Source organism: Saccoglossus kowalevskii, chromosome 15 (assembly GCF_978046115.1).
Source record: "Saccoglossus kowalevskii chromosome 15, keSacKowa6.1, whole genome shotgun sequence".
NCBI lineage: Eukaryota > Metazoa > Hemichordata > Enteropneusta > Harrimaniidae > Saccoglossus > Saccoglossus kowalevskii.
The window spans coordinates 19,100,969-19,120,385 of record NC_140655.1 but is presented as its reverse complement, the minus strand read 5'-3'; the positions used below and the strand labels follow the sequence as shown (position 1 = coordinate 19,120,385).

The following is a 19,417-nucleotide window of genomic DNA, read 5'->3' as shown; positions in this document are numbered from 1 at the left end:
CTATCCACACTTTTTATGATCGACGCCCGGGCATTCCGGCGAGTCGAGTCCGCCATGTTGTTTACTAATTTTGGTTAGCGTTTAACAATAGGACAATACCATTCGATCCATGGGGGTGACAGTCCTACGAATGTGCCGACATTGTCGAAGGACAAGGACAGGAAAAGTTTGTGCAAGTGTGGCGAGACTCCCGTAGTTACGCGGAAATTATTTACCTCATGTGAAAAAAAGCATGTTTCTCATTGTTGTGCTATATTGTATCGTATCATGGATCTAGGTAGTCCTGTGTACAGTCTATGGAGGTACGCCGGGCTGTGGTGGGGTCGTCTATCAACCAAACGCGCTCCCGTACACAGTACACTGTATTCAGGGCTAGCATCCAAGAGCTTCGTGGTTGTGTTATAGTGTTACAATGTGAAAACAGACAACCACTCAGCCATAATACGTATCGAGACCAAACATAATTTGTCGATAATCAAGTGTGGCAAGGAAAAGTGAGATTGTCGCAAAATGTAACAAATCGTTTTCAAAACAGTGCCGCTAATAAAGTCTCGCTTTGTTTGCGCCCACTGTAAAACATGTATAGGTAACAAACCGCCCTTTTAGAAAATATTTTTATTAAAAATAAGTACAAGTCAACTAAAACGAAAATTAAAACATGTATAGTAAATATACAGACACCCCGCCCTTGTGGAAAATATTTTTATTCGAAATTATTCAAAGTACAAGTCAACTAAAACGAAAATTAAAACATGTATAGTAAATAGACAGACATCCCGCCGTAATGCAGTATCAGAACTCCAAGTTAAAATATTAAAGGGGCACCTTCCAGTTAAGATTAATTTCACAACAAATTTACTTTCTGGATTAAAATAACAATGGATAACAAAAGATAGATTAACATTGTAAACAACATAAACAATAGTGTCCCATGATTCTTTGGTGCAATCCATGTGATTGAGCGGTTCCCCTTTAATGGGGAAGTACAATTGCGCATGCCTCCCATTAGTTCCAAAGAACGGCATTATCACGTCGGTATGTTCAATGGTCCACACTGAATACAATGGCATAACACTAATAGTTTTGAAAAAATACTTTAACACGTCGGCAAGTTCAATCGTTCATACCTAAGACAATGGCGTAACTCTGTAATAGTTCTGAAAAAAAAAACATTAACATGTCGGCAAGTTCAATCGTCCACACCGAAGACAATGTCATAACTCTGTAATAGTTCTGAAAAGAAGGTGTTATCATGTCGGCAAGTTAAATTGTTCAAACTAAAAGCAACGTCATACACTGATTTAAAAAAAAAAAAAAACGTCGATAGCACACGGGTTTGGAAAAGATCGATCACGGGGCGTGTATACAGAAAACTACTGATATGTAGCTCGCCAACTGGGCTTGGGATCTCTCCATCGCGTCAAGTGGTCATTCATTCGCAAACGTGAATTCGTACAGCGGGCGATGAACTAAACTTGACCTTTCGATGTGTCGCTTCCAAGGCGTTGTGATACTCTCTTTATTACTACCTATATTTAATAAAAGTGGGAACGTCATTCAGTTTCATTGTTAACGGCAGGTTACAATAGCGCACCGGAAGCATGTCTGCGAATAGAGGTCATAGCCGTCGCATCGCGATTTTATAGTAGCTCACATACCGGACTCACACCCTGCTCGGGGATCATGTGGTCCGTGTTACGAGCCCGGCCGTTACAAATTGGTCTGGGATCAGCTTGTAAATAATCTACTGTAACTATACACTGTACAAACAAACTACAAGAGATTCCATAAAATAGAAATACAAGGTGGCGTTTATCACGCCATTAATTTATTCAAGACCTTTTGTTACCTGTTATAGCTCCAAACAGAAACAACAAATGCTTTGTCTCTCGACGCAACTCGCCCTGGTTATGTAAATGTTTTCCCTTACCATCAGGCTCCAAGCCGGAACAAATGACAACCTTTTTTTTCTGAATTACACAAGTTCATCATATTTGGTATGTCATGTTTATTTGAAAAAAAAAAACGTGCCTTGCTTGGGTTGAACCACGGTTACTAAAAAATAGTGACCGTGGTTGAACCATGGAGGTAGAATACCTCCATGGTTGAACTGAATTAGGGACAGTGTATGTTCCCCTCTTTGTTGTAGTTGTACAATAGAGTGTCAATCACAGCTGAATACGTGTCGCGGCGTCAACCTTTGAAATATGTGGACGAAACGTAACATATTCCGTACGCTATACTGTGCACGAGATTGACCAAACTCCGTGTTTTCGACAAGAGGTATAAACCAGGTTTACCGTAAACTGCGTGTACAATAAGAAATTTACCGCATGCTGTAAGAGTGGGGACAGGGGGTGGGTGACTGGTACAGGAAATAAAAAAGGCATCTTAAGTTTTTACAGGAAGTTACCATTTACAGTAAAAAAATCGATTTTTACACTTAAAGATATATTTGATATTTTGTGTTTAAGAATCTATATTGAAAGCTCAATGTGGAAAATGCTTTATACACTTACAAAATATACGATCTTTGTACAAATCATGGATGAATAAAACGGTTGATTACATTTTAAATCTTGTCCATGGCTACGAATATACGTTTTTTATTTGTTTGAATTACATTACAAAGTATAAAAACATTGGACGAAAATATCCCCTCTATACCGTACACGAGATTTACCGAACTCTGTACCGTTCACGATATTTACCGTATACAAACTTGCACTGCAACAGGAAACACAAAGACGTTACGATATTCTTAGGATACCGACTTCATTGCAAGTGTACGTAGCATTGTCACCTGCATACAATACTGTGTTTACGGGGACACATAACAATGAGAAAACAACATGAGGTGAATAATTTCTGCGTAACAGACGTCTTACATGGTCATTTTTAAATGAATCTTACTAAACAATACTACGGGAGTCTCGCCACACTTGCACAAACTTGTCCTGTCCTTGTCCTTCGACAATGTCGTCACATTTGTAGGACTGTCACCCCCATGGATCGAATGGTATTGTCCTATTGTTAAACGCTAATCAAAATTAGTAAACAACATGGCAGACTCGACTCGCAGGAATGCCCGGGCGTCGATCATAAAAAGTGTGGATAGCTGCTCGAATTCGCCACTCCGGTTCAAATTTTGAGCATAAACGAATATTATACAGTACAAGGATTGATGCCGCTGCCCCGCGCGTTAGGTATTCCCCCCTGTTCACCTCCGCGCGTGCCCGGACACTCCCTCGCGTGTTCGGGCGTTAAATAGTAGGACTGAATAAATCAAATAATTTTTGTCTGGTCATCTTCAAATTTTGGGAACTCATCAGTCACAATGAAATGTCAACCAGTTTCAATTTTGGTATAACTAGAAAGTGTAAATTCTAAGATATGGTGTAAATTTTGACTGAAATAAAACATTTTTAGATGTAGTCTGCAGAATAAAAATGTTTGTATAATGCTGAGAACCAGATGTTAGTGATAAGCTCTCAAAGATCTCTAAATTAGATAAGTGTGGTAAACTCTCATGGTTATGAGTATAAATCAAAAAAAGTGACAAGTGTAGGGTTTCCCGCTAGGCTAGTATTTTATTTTGCCTAAATATATTAATACACTATTATTTAGGAATTTTTTTTACAATTCGTGCTATATTATTTTATAAGGCACATTGATATTAATACAGTATATGTAGTATTAGTTGAGGAAAACATTGGTTTAGTATTTTTTACAGATCTCATGTTTTGTTTTCAGGCGTTAGTGAGTGGAGGTGTTGATTCCACTGTCTGTGCAGCATTATTACACAAAGCATTAGACAATTCACAAGTCATAGCCGTTCATATCGATAATGGTTTCATGCGAAAGAATGAAAGCCAATCTGTAGCTGAGTCGCTAAGTGAACTCGGACTGAAACTTAAAGGTGAGTCGGTGATAAGGTGTAACCTGAAATGTACATCTTGGTATTACATTGGCTTATAACTACTGTTATACCTCGCTTCTGTATAGCTTCCTTGTCGAGTTGCTGCCCCATTGTTGTCATAGAATCCCTCTCTCCATTATTATCATTTTAAGTTGGAATTGTTCTTTTGCTTTTAGTTGTAAATGCTTCCCACACATTTTACAATGCAACAACTTCGGTGCCGACGGATGAGAAGGACCCATCATCACGTAAACGTATAACAAAGACACTGAATACCACGTCACATCCAGAGGAGAAAAGAAAAATTATCGGAGATGCGTTTATGAAAATTGCCGATGACATTTGTGCAGATATGAACCTGAAACCTGAGGATGTTATTTTAGCCCAAGGTAGGGACGCTGACAGTTTCTATGACAACCACCACTGAATAGTTGTGCTAAATGTTATGGTTTGTTTGAAAGACATAACATACTGACTGACTTGAGTTACTCAACCTGTGGTGGCAATCTATTTGGGCTTCTAAGCTATTATCCTGTAAATGCATTTATTTTTTTCACTGGATATTAATTTCACTGCAGACTAAAATATTCAAAATCAAATTCACATGAATGTGTACAATCTCATTATACTTTATTTTAGCTACAATTAATATCTGCAGAAAAGACATTTTGGGTGTTTTGTATAGAGTTTATTTTCAATTTTTATTAATTAGTTGAATGCAAAATATAGAACAAAAAAGTCTATTCTCTGGATTTTATTTTCACTGAATCATCCCTTCAGTGAAAACAGCGAAAATAAAGTATTTTACAGTAGTTCATTAAATTCAAGAATTTTTGAAATTCACTGAATATGCTGAGAATATCAAAATGATGAAACTAAATATACTTAGTGAAGTTTTTGTAGTTTAACAATGTTTATAATACACAAGTACAACCAGAAAATAAATCGCCAAAACTCTTGAGTCTCTTTAAACCAAACGTCTTACATAAATCTCAATGTTTGAAGTTTAATTACCTGGTATTCATCTTTTAGGTACGCTACGACCTGATTTGATTGAGAGTGCATCCAAACTTGTCAGCGGTAAAGCGGACGCCATTAAAACCCACCACAATGATACCGAACTAGTACGGCAGTTACGAGCACAAGGAAGAGTAGTTGAACCGCTAAAAGATTTCCATAAAGACGAAGTTCGAGTTCTTGGAAAAGATTTAGGTCTTCCAGTAGAGCTTGTACAGAGGCATCCATTTCCAGGTTGGTATTTCCATTGTACTGAGGCATCCATTTCCAGGTTGGTATTTCCATTGTACTGACGTTTTGAGTACATTACTGCCCAATGCTAAATCTTATATTGTGTAAGATGTGGTACTTAATTCTCATGGGCAGACATCCGGTATTTTCACCGCCTAGTGACCATCATGGTGAAAACAAAGGCTGAAAACTTTCAGAAAACGGTACTTTGGGATGGTTGTTGACACTCCCCTGAACAGTGTAACAAGATTAGCCCTACGTGTGTAACATATATAAATTTGGTTGTCCATGACTACTTCAGAGTTGATTTTGTGCTGTTTTCTCGAATTTAACAACTCTTCGACCGGCGTTCCACACCAGCTCACGCATAGCCCAAAGAAATACATGGTACAGTGATGCACGTCATAGCAACGTGGAACGTTATGTGATGTAGCTCCTTCCTTGAGGACAGCGTTTCCATACTGATATTTAGATCAGTGCCCTGTGTTGTGTTATAGCCCCCTCTACTGGTAACTTAAGGAGATTTCTATGTGTATTTTACTCCAGTGCTGTCAATTATATCACATTAATTTGTTTTCACACAATTCTGCATATACGTGTTGAGCAAATAAATGCATTGTTTTGAAATGTCTATTTATTACAGGTCCTGGTCTTGCTATTCGGGTGATATGTGCCGAAGAACCATTTATTTGCAGAGAATTTGCAAAAACGAATACTCTTATTCGAATGATAGTTGACTACAGTAATGCAGTTCAAAAGGTAAAATGAATTTCCAGTATCAGGGACTATGTAGGAACTGTAAACTGTTAAATTTAACTACTGTCTAAAACTGTAGTGGTTGTTGATTGACCCAAGTTTTAATCTTACCTGGGGTTGAACATTAAATAAAAAATTGTCTGAAAATTCATCTCTGGTGAAATGAGTTGTTTACAGTAATTAATTACATCATGTTATAGGACACATTGCATTTATCAGTTTGTCCTCAAAAATTAGTGTCCAGTGTTCTCCCCAGGCCTCTGAAGCAACACGGTACCGTGACGCTTGGACACTCGGTCGTGATGCTTGCCCTTTGTCCGTGACGCTTAGTCACTCGCCCGTGATGCTTATGTTTTTGTTTACAAGTGTCAGTCTCGTCTTGCACATATTTAAAACAATAACATGTATTGATTGATTTAGGTAATCCCGCTTTTGTTAGCCATACAAAGACAGTGATAAAAACGGAAGTCTGCAATATGTTGCGAAGTCTTTCAAAGGTGCAGAGCCTCCATATAAAAAAAAAAATTAACTAGAGTAGCAATAATTTGCCCATTGCACGCAACGGCAACAATGTGACAAAACAAGTCACGGCGTACGTCGGGAAGATCAACCCTATTTTTGCTGCACTCTGATATGTTATCACTCAATCACCGGTGACATTAATTACCCCAAAATTAAAAAAACAAACAAGTGAAATTATGTCGCATTGGAAAGAAAAGTATGAATAATTCAACAGCAGATGAGACGGGTTGAGAAAAAACAAACTGACCTCTGGAAATACCCCATTCATAGGGTGCCTTAGTACAGAAAAACGCCGCCCTAAGGCGACGTTGCAACATTGTGACCGGTGCATGCTGGGTTACCAGGGGTTCTGACCGAGGTAACAAAGATGGCGGCGTAGAATGCATGATTTTCCGCGATGTTTAAAAACAACATCTTGTTGGCAATTTTGATGTAATGCCTATGATAATCGTCAATGAATCGTTTTAATAAACAATTTGTGTATTTCACACCAAAAAGTCAGATACCGATGATCGCAATAGCAGCAGTGAATACCCGTCCAACGCAATGCCGCCAGCTGACAATGTTACGGTGATCGTAGCCTTGTACTCACAAGGTATATTGCAATGAAAAATCGCCGAACTGCCATTGTAGAATTTTTTTTTAATTATTGATTTATTAATTTCAACATATTTCGATATCTTGCCGACTTTATAAATTTAACCAAAAAATGTATTCCCCGACGTTTATATGAACCGACATTGACATGGGCACTAAAACTTATACACAACGATGAACCAGTTACATCCATGGATAACAGTATATTCACTGACTGGCAATAACACAAGTTTTTCAATTTTTTTTCCTTTTTATGATGTTCCATTTCAAACTTTATTTGACTTGATACAAAAACATAAAATACAATGCAGTAAAATGATATAAAATTTATCAGATATAAAAAATATCTTGTCTTTAATTAATTGTAGATTGACAATATTTGTTGGGAAAAACTGATTACTATGCAAATAAAAATTATGCAAATTAGATGCATTGTTATGCAAATTGGCCGTGATGCTTGACATGAAGTCTGGGGAGAACACTGGTGTCCTACATAAATAGTGTAATTAGAATATTAATATCCTCCAGCATATAGTGTTAGTGGCGGTATACTTGTAGTGGTTACCAGCATCTGAACAAAATATCGGGAGCACTCTTTCAGATACTCACATTTATATGTGGTATATTGAAGATATTGTTTACTAGATCTGATCAATTTAATAATTAGATACGACTATTTCCTCATTAAAAATGCTAACTCTCTGATCTGGAACACGATTACAGATACATATTCAACCAGTGCGTTACTTAATAATATAATTCATTATCCACCGTTGTGATATAGTGGCTACCAATGTCCATGAGTTGTAACTTAAGAAAGGAAAGGCCTGTGAAAATACAAATAAGATAATTGGCCGTAATACAATACTACATGCAGTTATTTTCTTTCACAGCCTAGTGCCTTACTCAGTAGACTGCACAGTAGTACGACAGAAACAGAACAACGTATGCTGATGGATATCGGCAGTACTGATGAGCTGTCGGCAACGTTACTACCAATAAAAACAGTAGGAGTACAAGTAAGATGATCAGAATTTTTACAACATGCTTAAAAAAAAAAGTTAATTATTTTCTTTTTGGTCCTTGCCATTAATACATGTACATAGAAATTGAATCTACTTTTATGGGACCTTATAACAACACTAACAGGTTGATGTTTTACATGTTTTCTAGGGAGATTGCCGTTCTTATAGTTATGTTGTTGGTTTATCTAGTGAAAAGTCACCTAACTGGCCTAATTTAATTAAACTGGCTAAAATTATACCTCGTATATGTCACAATGTGAATCGGTGAGTGGAGCATTCAATAACTTTACATTTTTTGTATATTAAAATTTACTGTAATACATTTGGAGTGAACTGGGGTGTTAACTGGGACTTCCTAAAATACTGAAAGTTTACATATTACTGGCATTGGAGTCTCCATGGATACTCAAAGATTGTTAATGTCTATTGTTTAAACAAATACCAGTAGGTGATGAGTTAAATCAAGTGCAACACCACCACCTAAATTCTAAAAGTTGTTTCATGTAGTGAGCATTTCTACTACTCGATAATAAAATGATTGAATTGTCTTCCTATTTGTAGAGTTGCTTTTATATTTGGGGATGCGGTGAAAGAAACGATAAATGATGTCACTCCCACCTATCTTACAACTGGTGTGCTCAGTCAACTTAGGCAGGCTGATTACCTGGCACATAAGGTACTCACAAAAAAAGGTAAGGGTGTCAACAACAGGTGTGCTCAGTCTTCCTTGGCTAGCACTTTATTTTGCATATGAAATAAAATGTTTGGTCTGCTTTTTCTTAGTCACTTAAAAAGCTATGTTTTCAGACTCCTTAACTTTGTTTTTCAATTTAATTTACAGGTTACAGCAGAAAAATAAGTCAGATGCCTGTTATTTTAATACCATTACATTTTGGACGTGATCCATTACTACGACAACCATCCTGCCAAAGATCAGTTGTTATTAGGACGTTTATTACTGCAGACTTTATGACTGGTGTCCCTGCAGTACCCGGGAATCAACTGCCAGAAGAGGTAATGTTACTGTCTCTTGGTGTTGTCTCTTTGGTCAGCTAGGATATTATTAGAAAAAAAATATTGGCCAATTTTTTTAGTTCCTGTTTGGACTAAGCCAGAAAATGAAGACTTGTGGGTGTGCGTGCATCCTGACACGCATCTCAGACATTCCTAGACTGATTCTCTTCAATTTTCACACATAGCTAGTACTTTATCTTAGACAAATGAACATGCATTGATTTTGTGATTTTATCAAAGATGGCCGACTGCTGGCCATTTTTGGTCTGGAAATGAGACTGGCATCCATTTTGTAATTTGGTGGCCATTTTGTTTCATGTTTTGCATATCTGGAGTTAGACTGTCGACAATCGGTCGTATCTAATCTTAATCTAGTACAGTCAAACCTGTGTTAACGACCACCTGTGCAGAGCGGCCACCTGCTCATAGCGACCACCTCAGTACAGTCCCTTCACAATTTACACGTTAAAGACACTGGATATAGCGACCACCTGTCCAACGCGACCAGACAATAGCAAAAAGACAATAGCTACTTGCGAATTGCTAACAGGAAAGTGGCCATATGTTACGTTCAGATTACCGAGTACGCAATCTGTAGACAGGGGTGACAATCGCAACTTGGATTGTGAAGTTGCGAAAAAGTAAAAAAAAACAAAAAAAAAAACAGTTGAATATCATCTGAATGTAACGTCTGGATACTGGAAAGATTTTAACAACAAATTAAAACAGTTTCATTCAAAGTTGGAAATGAAAAACTAGCTTGTTTCCGATCGGTACTACCCCGGTATACTATCGATCCCCAGCCGGCCAGCGGCACTTCTGTGGACTGTCTCGCACATGAAGAGCACATTCCCCCTGTCCCGAAAACAAGAAAAATGAACCAGTTTAATTAAATGAGAGATGTTTTATTTACCCTGTCGACATGAAATACCCGAACAAAATAATAAAACATTCGCTATTTCGTTCTCATCGCGGGATTGCAAAATCCGACCTATTTTGGCCGCCATGTTGTTTGTTGTTGATCGTTATAAATTATGCTAATGAAGCTAGCGCATGGGCAAAACTGAGGGGTCATCTCGGGGTTATTCTCAACGAAAAATGATTTCTATTTTGATCCTCTTTTTTTATAAACGGTAATATCAATAATTCGAGAAAAAATCATTTCGTTTGGGCAGTTTTGATGCGTCGATGCTTACAACAAATAACTGTAAAATTGCGTGTACGATCATCGTGTTTCATTTCCGGTTCGTTTGACTTTCTGTTTCAACGCCAAGAGTTGGAGCAATCGTTACGATATGCTTCTTCATTTTTAATGCTTGTTTGTTTGTTTTTTCAAACACGGCAACTTTGCCTGTGCATTTTGTCACAGTGTACAATCGACAATACTAACGATGGGACTGATTACCGCCTGTGATGGGCTGGGGAATAAGACTGCATGGCGAGAGTGTGAAAGTCCGAGCTGAAACACCAATGCGGCCGATCGTTGACAATCGTTCTTATGCATTAAATACACCAATGAATCCATGGGCAGAATCACTTGGTTTCAGTGAATTTACATGATATAATTTGTAGTAAAAAAGTAAAGCTGTGTAATTATCCAGATGAAAATGAGTGACTTATTAAAAAGACCAATTCATTGTAGGTTTGTTTTGCTGATGATCTCCCTTAAAATTCCCACCCTAATTAATATTCATGATTACATGAATAAATTAGGCCACCTCCATATAAAGACCACCTGTCTATAAAGGACAGTTTGGCTCAGTCCACTGACTGTCCTTTATAGACAGGTTTGACTGTATTATTAATAAATATTATGTATAAAAGTAATAGGCGTGAATGAATTGCTAACGCCGGGACAAGGAGTATGGAGTGCTGTTAGGCACGACCGACTGTCCTGTTCTGCAATTCACTGGTAAGATTTCTTATCAGTTCCGGGTACTTTCATATGCAAATGAATAGTCGCGCAGATGTCTATCATTTTATTGTGGCCAATTGTGAAATGGGTCAGGGATGGCTGACTACTAGGATCGGCCACGACTTACGCGAAGTTTGTTTTGACTGTACTGTGCTGGAACGTTAAAACTACCATGATATTTCTTGCAAAGAATACCAGCAAGACGCTATCGCAAACTACACAGAGGGGAGAGATGTGTTTGTCATTAGACCCAAGGACTGTCAACAGTCTAATCTGGAGTCATTTCTGAAATATTCTTTGATGACTGTTCTCAAATAATTGGCATTAGTATGTCAACATTTTTATTAACTAGAAAGTTTTTGACCACATTGTGGCCATTTTAAATTGAAAATAGTTAAAAATCAAAATTTTGACAGCATTGTCAAATCTTGCATGCTGATTGAACATGATATTGAACATGCTTTTACTTTCTTTGTTTTTTTTCGTTCCGATTTAAAGTGATCAATTGTTGTCCATTTTAATATTTTTTAATATTTTGGACATGCCTGAAGGAACAGTTCAACCTTTGTACTTGTGTATCATAACATATATATGCCCTTACAGTAATTTTGTCATCCAATCAAAGATTCCTACTTCGTCTCACACATGTGTAATTTTCAAACTAATTGAAGGTCTGAAACAAGGGCTGTGCTATTATGCATGGCTTGTTTTTTCCTGAATTTCACCACAGCACAGCGCCCTCTGTTGTCAAATTGATGAAACTTTAAAATTTGTGCTTCATCAAATATTTTAGCCCAAAAAACAATCGCCTGTTTTTTGAAACACAATTTGGCCAGAAACATTTTTTGAAAGTCTAACACTGACCTTTCTATAAAAAAAAATACAGTATTTGGAGGAAAACTTGTCTTTTGTGTTTTCATTTGTCATAGTGAATTATCATTATATTTTGTGTAGGTTATTAATGAAATGGTGTCTCAAGTGAAAACTGTGCCCGGGATTTCTCGTGTTCTGTACGATATGACGGCGAAACCACCAGGTACCACGGAATGGGAATAAAAACAGATCTGAAATATACTCATAGAGGTGCAAGCTGATTTTAAAGACAATAGAATTTTATATGAAAGAGTGAAATTTTATTATAGAGTTGAACTGAGTCACCCCTCTCCATATGTTAGTGGTTCAACCCATTTGTGAGTTCCCTTCTTTGATTTACCGAAAGTTTGATGTTCTTTTTGTTTTGTCTTTGTATTTCATGCTCCTGAAGAAAGGTGCTGCAAAAACAAAGAAAAATTGGGGAGGGTGGCACTTGTATGGAATAGCCATTTGATGTTGGCTCTTCCATGTATCATTCTGTCTGTGAGTTTAGTGTTGAATTTAAAAGTTTTTTTCTTTTAAATGCCAAAGTAAATTATTGTTGCTTTTAACAAAAACCGGATGTTTTTCATATTTTTTTTGAAAATTCTGATCAGGACCTACTAAATATTTCATTTGGTGCAAAATTAATAATGAAATTTTAGAAAAATGTTTGCTGTGAAAAATAATGGCTTTCAAAGGTAACACGAAATACTTCATTTACAAGACTTGTAAGTTTAATTTTGAAAGTTTCTAAAAAATTATTTATTTTGTGTTGTGTGTACGTATAAAGTAATTTCTTTTTTTTCCATTTTTTGACTCCCATGTGTGCACAATGGAAGTCTTTGTGGTTAGACCGTCTGTGTGTATGTCGTAGTGTATTGTGTGTTCCACTGATATCTCAGAAACTAATCATCAAACTTCATAGATATTCTTGAACAATGCGCAAGAATATTAATTAGCTAAATTCAGCTTTCCCAATGATATCTGCATTTCAATAAAACTTGTCACATAGATGCCCAAGGACAAAGCACAGATGTGATTATCTTTATGCTTAAATTGGTTACATGTTAATTACCTAATTTGCATAATAATTATTTTTCAGCTTTCCCGCTATTATCTCAAAGGCTAATTTTTGCATTTCAATGAAACTTGGTACGTATATATTCTGTGACAATGCACAGAATTTACTAATTTTTGGTTAAAATTCCTGTACATATTAATTACCTAATTTGCATAATAATTACCCAAATTTCCAATGATATTTCAAGAACCACTCAGCAGATTCAACAGAACTTGAACATAGGTGCTTTTGACTGAGCCATATACGTGTTATTACCTTGTGTGTATAAATTTAATCCGTAGGTTTTCCGCAGATATCTTCAAATATCTTGATCATACCCCTCATCAAATTGCAACGAGGCTTGATACATAGTTGCTTTTGGATAATCCACAGCTTTGATCACTTTAGGGTTGAAACCATGCATATTAATTACCTACTTTGTATAAATAGTCATGTGACCTCATTAATATGCATAACTGTAATATCCTAAATACTATTGTGAATGGGGACATGCAACTAGTACTACTAGCATAATTGTGTTGTCGGACAGGATATATGACCAAATATCAAGTTGTCATATCTAGTCATGATTTCATTAAATATTTATAATTGTCATACCATAGTCATTTGAAAACCACCCCTGCTCAGTATTTACATTTATATTTTTAAATGCCGTATTTGTTCTATTAAAAGCACTTGAATGTGAATGACAAAGACAAGTCAAAGTGAAACAGTCTTCAACGGTTTTGTATGCACCAAATACAATTTTTGCTTTTAATGTGTATTGGAGTGCCTCTATGGTAGTATAGTAAATACTGTATTCTCTAATACCTTCAGCACGTGGGAGTTCTTTCTAAGCTTTCTTTGATTTGTTCATTAGGCCAGACTTTTTTTATTCCTTGTTTCGCGAGTTTTTATAAGGCAATTTTTTTGAGGAGGGCGAAAATAAAATAAAATTAATTCTTTTTTTCCATTAGATTTGTGTGATTCTCATTTTCGGCTCCTGTTCATTCGACGGGTTCGCGAAACAAGGGATAATAAAAGTCTGGCCTTATATCATTTAAAATTATAGTGTATTTTAGTTGACACATTCTCATCATGAAAACAAATGTTTGCAGTAAAATTTCACACAAATGTTTGCAGTAACATTTCACACAAATTTAGAATCAGGAAATGTTCCTGGAAGATCTGTATGGGACGGTTGTATGTCGTTATGCAAAATGCTTGGCTGCTGGATTCTGTTGCTGACTCGATCTGTGAGAGGGGTGTAATACACATTTTGCACTCAAACCAAACTCAAGTTCAAGGAGGGAGCAGGATAAACAATAATACATGATGCTATGTTCTAAATGTTTCACGAATTACCATTTATTCTGACCAATGATACACGCATTGTATTTCTAACACTAAAAGCATACCTCCAATACAATCCTATGAAAACTTAATGCCACATGTTTTGCCAGTATTGAAATACTGACAGTATTTCTTTTTAGAATACTTTATTTTAGCTGGAATTAATTTTAGGCTGAAAAGACTTTTGGGTTATTTGTTAGGGATTTATTTTCACTGAATCATTCCTTCAGTGAAAATTAATTCCAAGCAAAAATAAAGTATTCTACAGTAATCAAATTTGCGCATCTCCAATACAGGCACATGTAAACTAAACAATAAATGTATTGAAATTTACTTTATGGCATGTGTACTTTCATTAGAGATTTGTGTGAGCGAAACAGTATACCATATTTGTTTTATTATTGGTGGTAGCACAATGTGATTTTGTGCCTTACAGGTGTTGTTTCTATGGAGAAAATAAGTCACATTGTAATAATTCATTATACAACACATGCAATTTTGTTTTTTCGCTTTTATTTGATATGCACTTCTAATAGAGCGATTACGATCGTTGTTATGTTGTGGTTTTCTAAAAGTACAGACTGGCACTTTATTCATAGCACTGCAGAATTGATTTGTTTCATTGTATTACCTTTTTGCAACTTTTAAAAATGGTGTCACATTCTTTACCATTCATTTTAAGCTGTCCTGGAGCAAACTATAATTCAATTTAGGGGAGCCTTCTCTGTTTATTTTCCAAAATAATAGTATTGAATCTAAAATAACATCTGATTGGCTGATAAAGTGCAGTATACCACATTTCAACCAATGAGTTACAAACTTATAAAATACAAGTGTAGCAGTACATACTGTATACAAAATCATGATCATTGTATTAGTAGAAGTCTATCTTTATCTTCTAAACAAGAATCTTTCCCTGTCTGATAATAATTTGAATAGTTCTTGTGCATGACCCATAAAGGTCACATTCTGGCTCTTTCTGGATGTATTGTACAGAAATTTTGCTTCAATGATTATTTTCCTAAAGATGCAATATGGAAGAGAATATGCAATTTTTAACATTGTTTGATATTGTATGTTGATGAATGCATTTGATTTATTGTGACCATGAAAACTTGATTATTGGAGCTCACATCTGAGTTTTGAGTGGAACGACATTCTCACATGCGTATGTGCACTGGTTTTAGTTTGTATAATAAAACCCAGGGTCCACCATAGCATTGGGAAAATCCTTTGAAAGTTTTTGGATTTTTTGAGGTCTGTAAAGTCTATGAGTTGTCTTTAAATTACAGGAAAAATAAAAAAAAATTAAAAAGTCTTTAAATTCCTTCATAGTTATTACCCGGTATTTCAATTTAGAAAGGCCACTTTTCTCAGCATACTTTTTTATAAAGTGTTTTCTACCCCAGTTTTGACAAGTGTCGGCAGTGATGGCTAACCCTGCACCCAAATTAAGGGTCAAAATGTCTTTGGGGGGGGGTGCAAGAAAGTTTGGAAAAAGGTATTGAAATGTCTTAGAAATAATTTGGCTCTTGATGCTATGGACCCTGTGACTGCACATGCTTGTTTATAGTGGTTTCGATTTTTCATCTAATGAACACAGTCTCTCGTCAACAATTTTGATAAATCATGGCCCGCCCAATTTAGTCTACAGTTTGGAGTATCAACAATTTAAAAATATTTTTTCATCTATATTGCATGTTCACAGTTGCTTTAACCACTGTATTGTCTGCTGAAAACCTCTCACTCATAAACTCCTGTGAAGCATAAGAGCATTGTACAAAACTTTATTCATCAGAATTCAGAAATCATATTTAGAATGCTGTTCAAAAATAAAGTAATGCATGCAAATATTAAAATGTACACTTAGAAATGGCCTTTACTGATGAGAATGAAAATTTGTATGAATTTGTAATGACAATTTTGTTTGGAATATACATCTTTCTGTCAAGTGCAAGTTGCATGTAGCTTTGTACTCTGTATCCAATGTCTGGATGTGTTGCCATGGTGATCACAGTAATCAATGGGAGGTGTTCTGCATATAATGCAAAATGGGAATGCAACTTTGACCCTTGTCTTCACAAAAAAAAAGTTAATTTCTGTAAAATATTTTATTTTAGCTGGAATTAATTTTCACTGAAAATACTTTTTGAGTGTTTTGTATAGTTTATTTTTACGAATTCTTGATGAGTTGAATGTAGAATATAGGGAAAAAAAGGTATATTCACTGGATTCTGGATCCCTTCAGTGAAAATAAAGTATTTTACAGTATTCCAAGATGGAACCAAGATGTGTGGATATTTACATGTGCATTGCTTTTCATTTTGCTTCCCTTTGAGTGAAAATGACTTTATTTAAAAGTATTTGAGAGTGTAATTGTGAACAATGCTGCAATTTTGATTAAATATAAACTTTTTCCAAACTGTAGATAGTCTGTTAATTGCTTTTATTCCATATATTTGGAATGTTCCATGTGATACAGCCCATTAGATTTGTCTGAAACTCCACCACCACCCGGATATCCAATGAGCTATTGATGCGCTGATTGGTCGATGCACTCAATTCGAAATTACCATACTAAATCATGACTCATTTAATAGCTTTGCAAAACCTTTGTTTAAATAACTGTTTGGAATATTAATATATTCTTTATGTATTAATAATATGGTATTAAAGTTGCATATATGGATTTTGCCATTTCTGATTCTCTCTCCCTTGGCCGAATTGTGCAAAATTTACTGATAGAATTACTTCCAAAGTTAGTAAATTGTTACGGTCAGCAAGATTTGTGTAGCAGTGACTATAAATTATTGGTAAACTGTATTCAAGTAACAGTGTTTTAATATGCAAATAAATACTGAACACTCCAAGAATCCTAAGAAATTCTTGCGTAGCTCTGATGTACCACAATGAGCAGTAAAACGAGTGCATAGGATCCCCAATGTGTGACTGTGTAACCGACTGTTTTATTAAACTCGTGCAGTAATTTTCAAATGTTTCTCACTAATGGCTATGAATACATGAAAATTACGTAAGCCGTTTAATAAATCCAATATCACACGATAAGTATCTAAAACTGTTACAAAATCATTTTGTCAAGTGGTCTTGATCGTCCTGTGGCTAATACAGCTGGGAGAGACAGGAATTTCTGAACAGATACAAGAAACTGTGTAATGGATGAGCCAAGATTGAATTCATAACAGGCATGTCTGGTCATATTTCAATGAACAAACTTTAAAGCACTACAGTCGTGCAGTGCATGGTCAAAATTCGTGTAAACAACATACCGTATATTACACTCGTACGTGTGGCTATGTACCCCACTCTTGAAAATAGAGCAAAGCAGAGAAACAGACAGAGGGAGCTCGGGTAGTGGCTATGGGACCCAATATCAAACACAATGAGTGTAGCACTTCAATACATACAACGTCAAAAGATCAATGTCTGATAAAAAACTTAATTCCTTTAGTTTTTTCCCAAACCCCCCACCCCCCACTGAAACTTAATTGATAAATATTGGTCATGGCGTCAGACAATCTGATTAAAATAAGATCCTAGTTTGGGCTTTTTTTTTTTTTTTGTTAAAATAATATCATTCATATTTTTTTCATATATTCTATTATTATTTTTTTCAAAATTTATTTGCTGGTATTTTTTTTAAGTTTTGGTAATCGCGTGGGCTTTCGCGATTACCAAAACTTCAAAAAAATACCAGCAAATAAATTTTGAAAAAAATAAATAATAGAATATATGAAAAAAATATGAATGATATTTAAAAAAAAAAAAAAAAAAAAGCCCAAACCAGGATCTTATTTTAATCAGATTGGGCGTCAGACTACATTCACCATTAAATACAAATTGATAATCGGACAGTAGTATTGCATAGCAGTTGGCTGTCGGGTGGGTGTAAAAAGACTTTACAAATGCACCTCAATCGACGCACATATTTACACTCGAACCAAACCATTTTCTCGTCTTGAATGTGTTTTTTTTGTTTCCTCTTTCGGTTATTTCTGTCCATGACTTGACTTCATTAAAAAATATAATTGTTTTTGTAGGATGGAAACTTTTTGAGGTCAACCCCCCCCACCCCCCACCCCCACCCCGAAACTAAAGCAAATAAGTTTTTTATCCGACATCGATCTTTTGACGTCGTCCCTTAGGGTTGCTTGATATTCAAGTGAAGCAAATACAGTAGCTAAAGATATTTAGCCCAGAAAACAAACTGTATTTGCCTTATTCGAATCAGTTTACAATAGAAATTCATGTAAATCAACAATATGTATTTAATATTGATTATTATAAAGATATCTTATTTTGACTTTTGACACATCACTCTCATTGTTCTGAGCACGCGTTCCTCAAAAACCAAATATTGTAATTATCTTGTTTTTATGGATATCATTCAAAAGTAAGATTTTTTGACTTCAGTGTGCAAAGCAGACAATGGGAGTTTTTGCGGTTATCCTGTATATATGTCTGTTCCAGCATATTTTGAAAGCCGATCATTTCAATGAAATAGACAGACTCAGACCTAATTAGTTTTGTGTTTAAATATGTACATATTAATTATCTAATTTGCATAATAATCAGTAAGAATTTTCTACAAATATCTCTAGTACTAATCATGTTTCAATGAAACTTTGTGCATCATAATTGCTTAATTTGAATTATTTTTCACCTGATATCTTAATCAGTTAAACAATGAAAAACTCCCATGCGAAAACAAGAGTATATGCAATCATTGTTTTATAAAAAAAAACTTGGAAATGTAAATTCCCATCAGTCAGTGAATGGCGTTTAGAGGTTGGGAGATTTTGCTTACACAAGCTGGAATGAGACAATATGTAAATTAGTTACTTAATATGCAGACATGGCCTGCATATTATCCCAAGGAGGTATATACCTAATTAGATCAAAATCTGCTCAGAAGTTTTTGATATTTTGTCTGGAAAGGCCAACAATTAATATAAAAATATGCATAAACATGGCACCAAATCGAATCATATCTGCATATTATCCAAAGGTATCCACTCAGAAGTTGGAGATTTTGCTCAGTGATCAAACAAACTATTAGTTTGGTGTTGAATTTTGTTCTATAAAAATGTAGGTGCATTGAAAGAGACCCGATTAATTTTGTATTAAAATTATGC

At 35.5% G+C, this 19,417-nt stretch overlaps 1 protein-coding gene across 1 annotated transcript in view; it reads left to right on the top strand.

Moving 5' to 3' along the window:
- The window catches only part of LOC100372410 (GMP synthase [glutamine-hydrolyzing]), a 39,199-nt gene extending 22,508 nt beyond the window's left edge, over positions 1-16,691 (top strand). Inside the window, exons 8-16 of the mRNA XM_085490536.1 lie at positions 3,754-3,919; positions 4,096-4,308; positions 4,952-5,170; positions 5,811-5,926; positions 7,936-8,061; positions 8,216-8,331; positions 8,629-8,759; positions 8,909-9,081; positions 11,951-16,691. Of these exons, the coding sequence (XP_085346662.1) occupies positions 3,754-3,919; positions 4,096-4,308; positions 4,952-5,170; positions 5,811-5,926; positions 7,936-8,061; positions 8,216-8,331; positions 8,629-8,759; positions 8,909-9,081; positions 11,951-12,052 (1,362 nt within the window). The 3' untranslated portion in view covers positions 12,053-16,691. The remainder of the gene's footprint in view (positions 1-3,753; positions 3,920-4,095; positions 4,309-4,951; positions 5,171-5,810; positions 5,927-7,935; positions 8,062-8,215; positions 8,332-8,628; positions 8,760-8,908; positions 9,082-11,950) is intronic.
- The last annotated feature ends 2,726 nt before the right edge of the window (positions 16,692-19,417 follow it).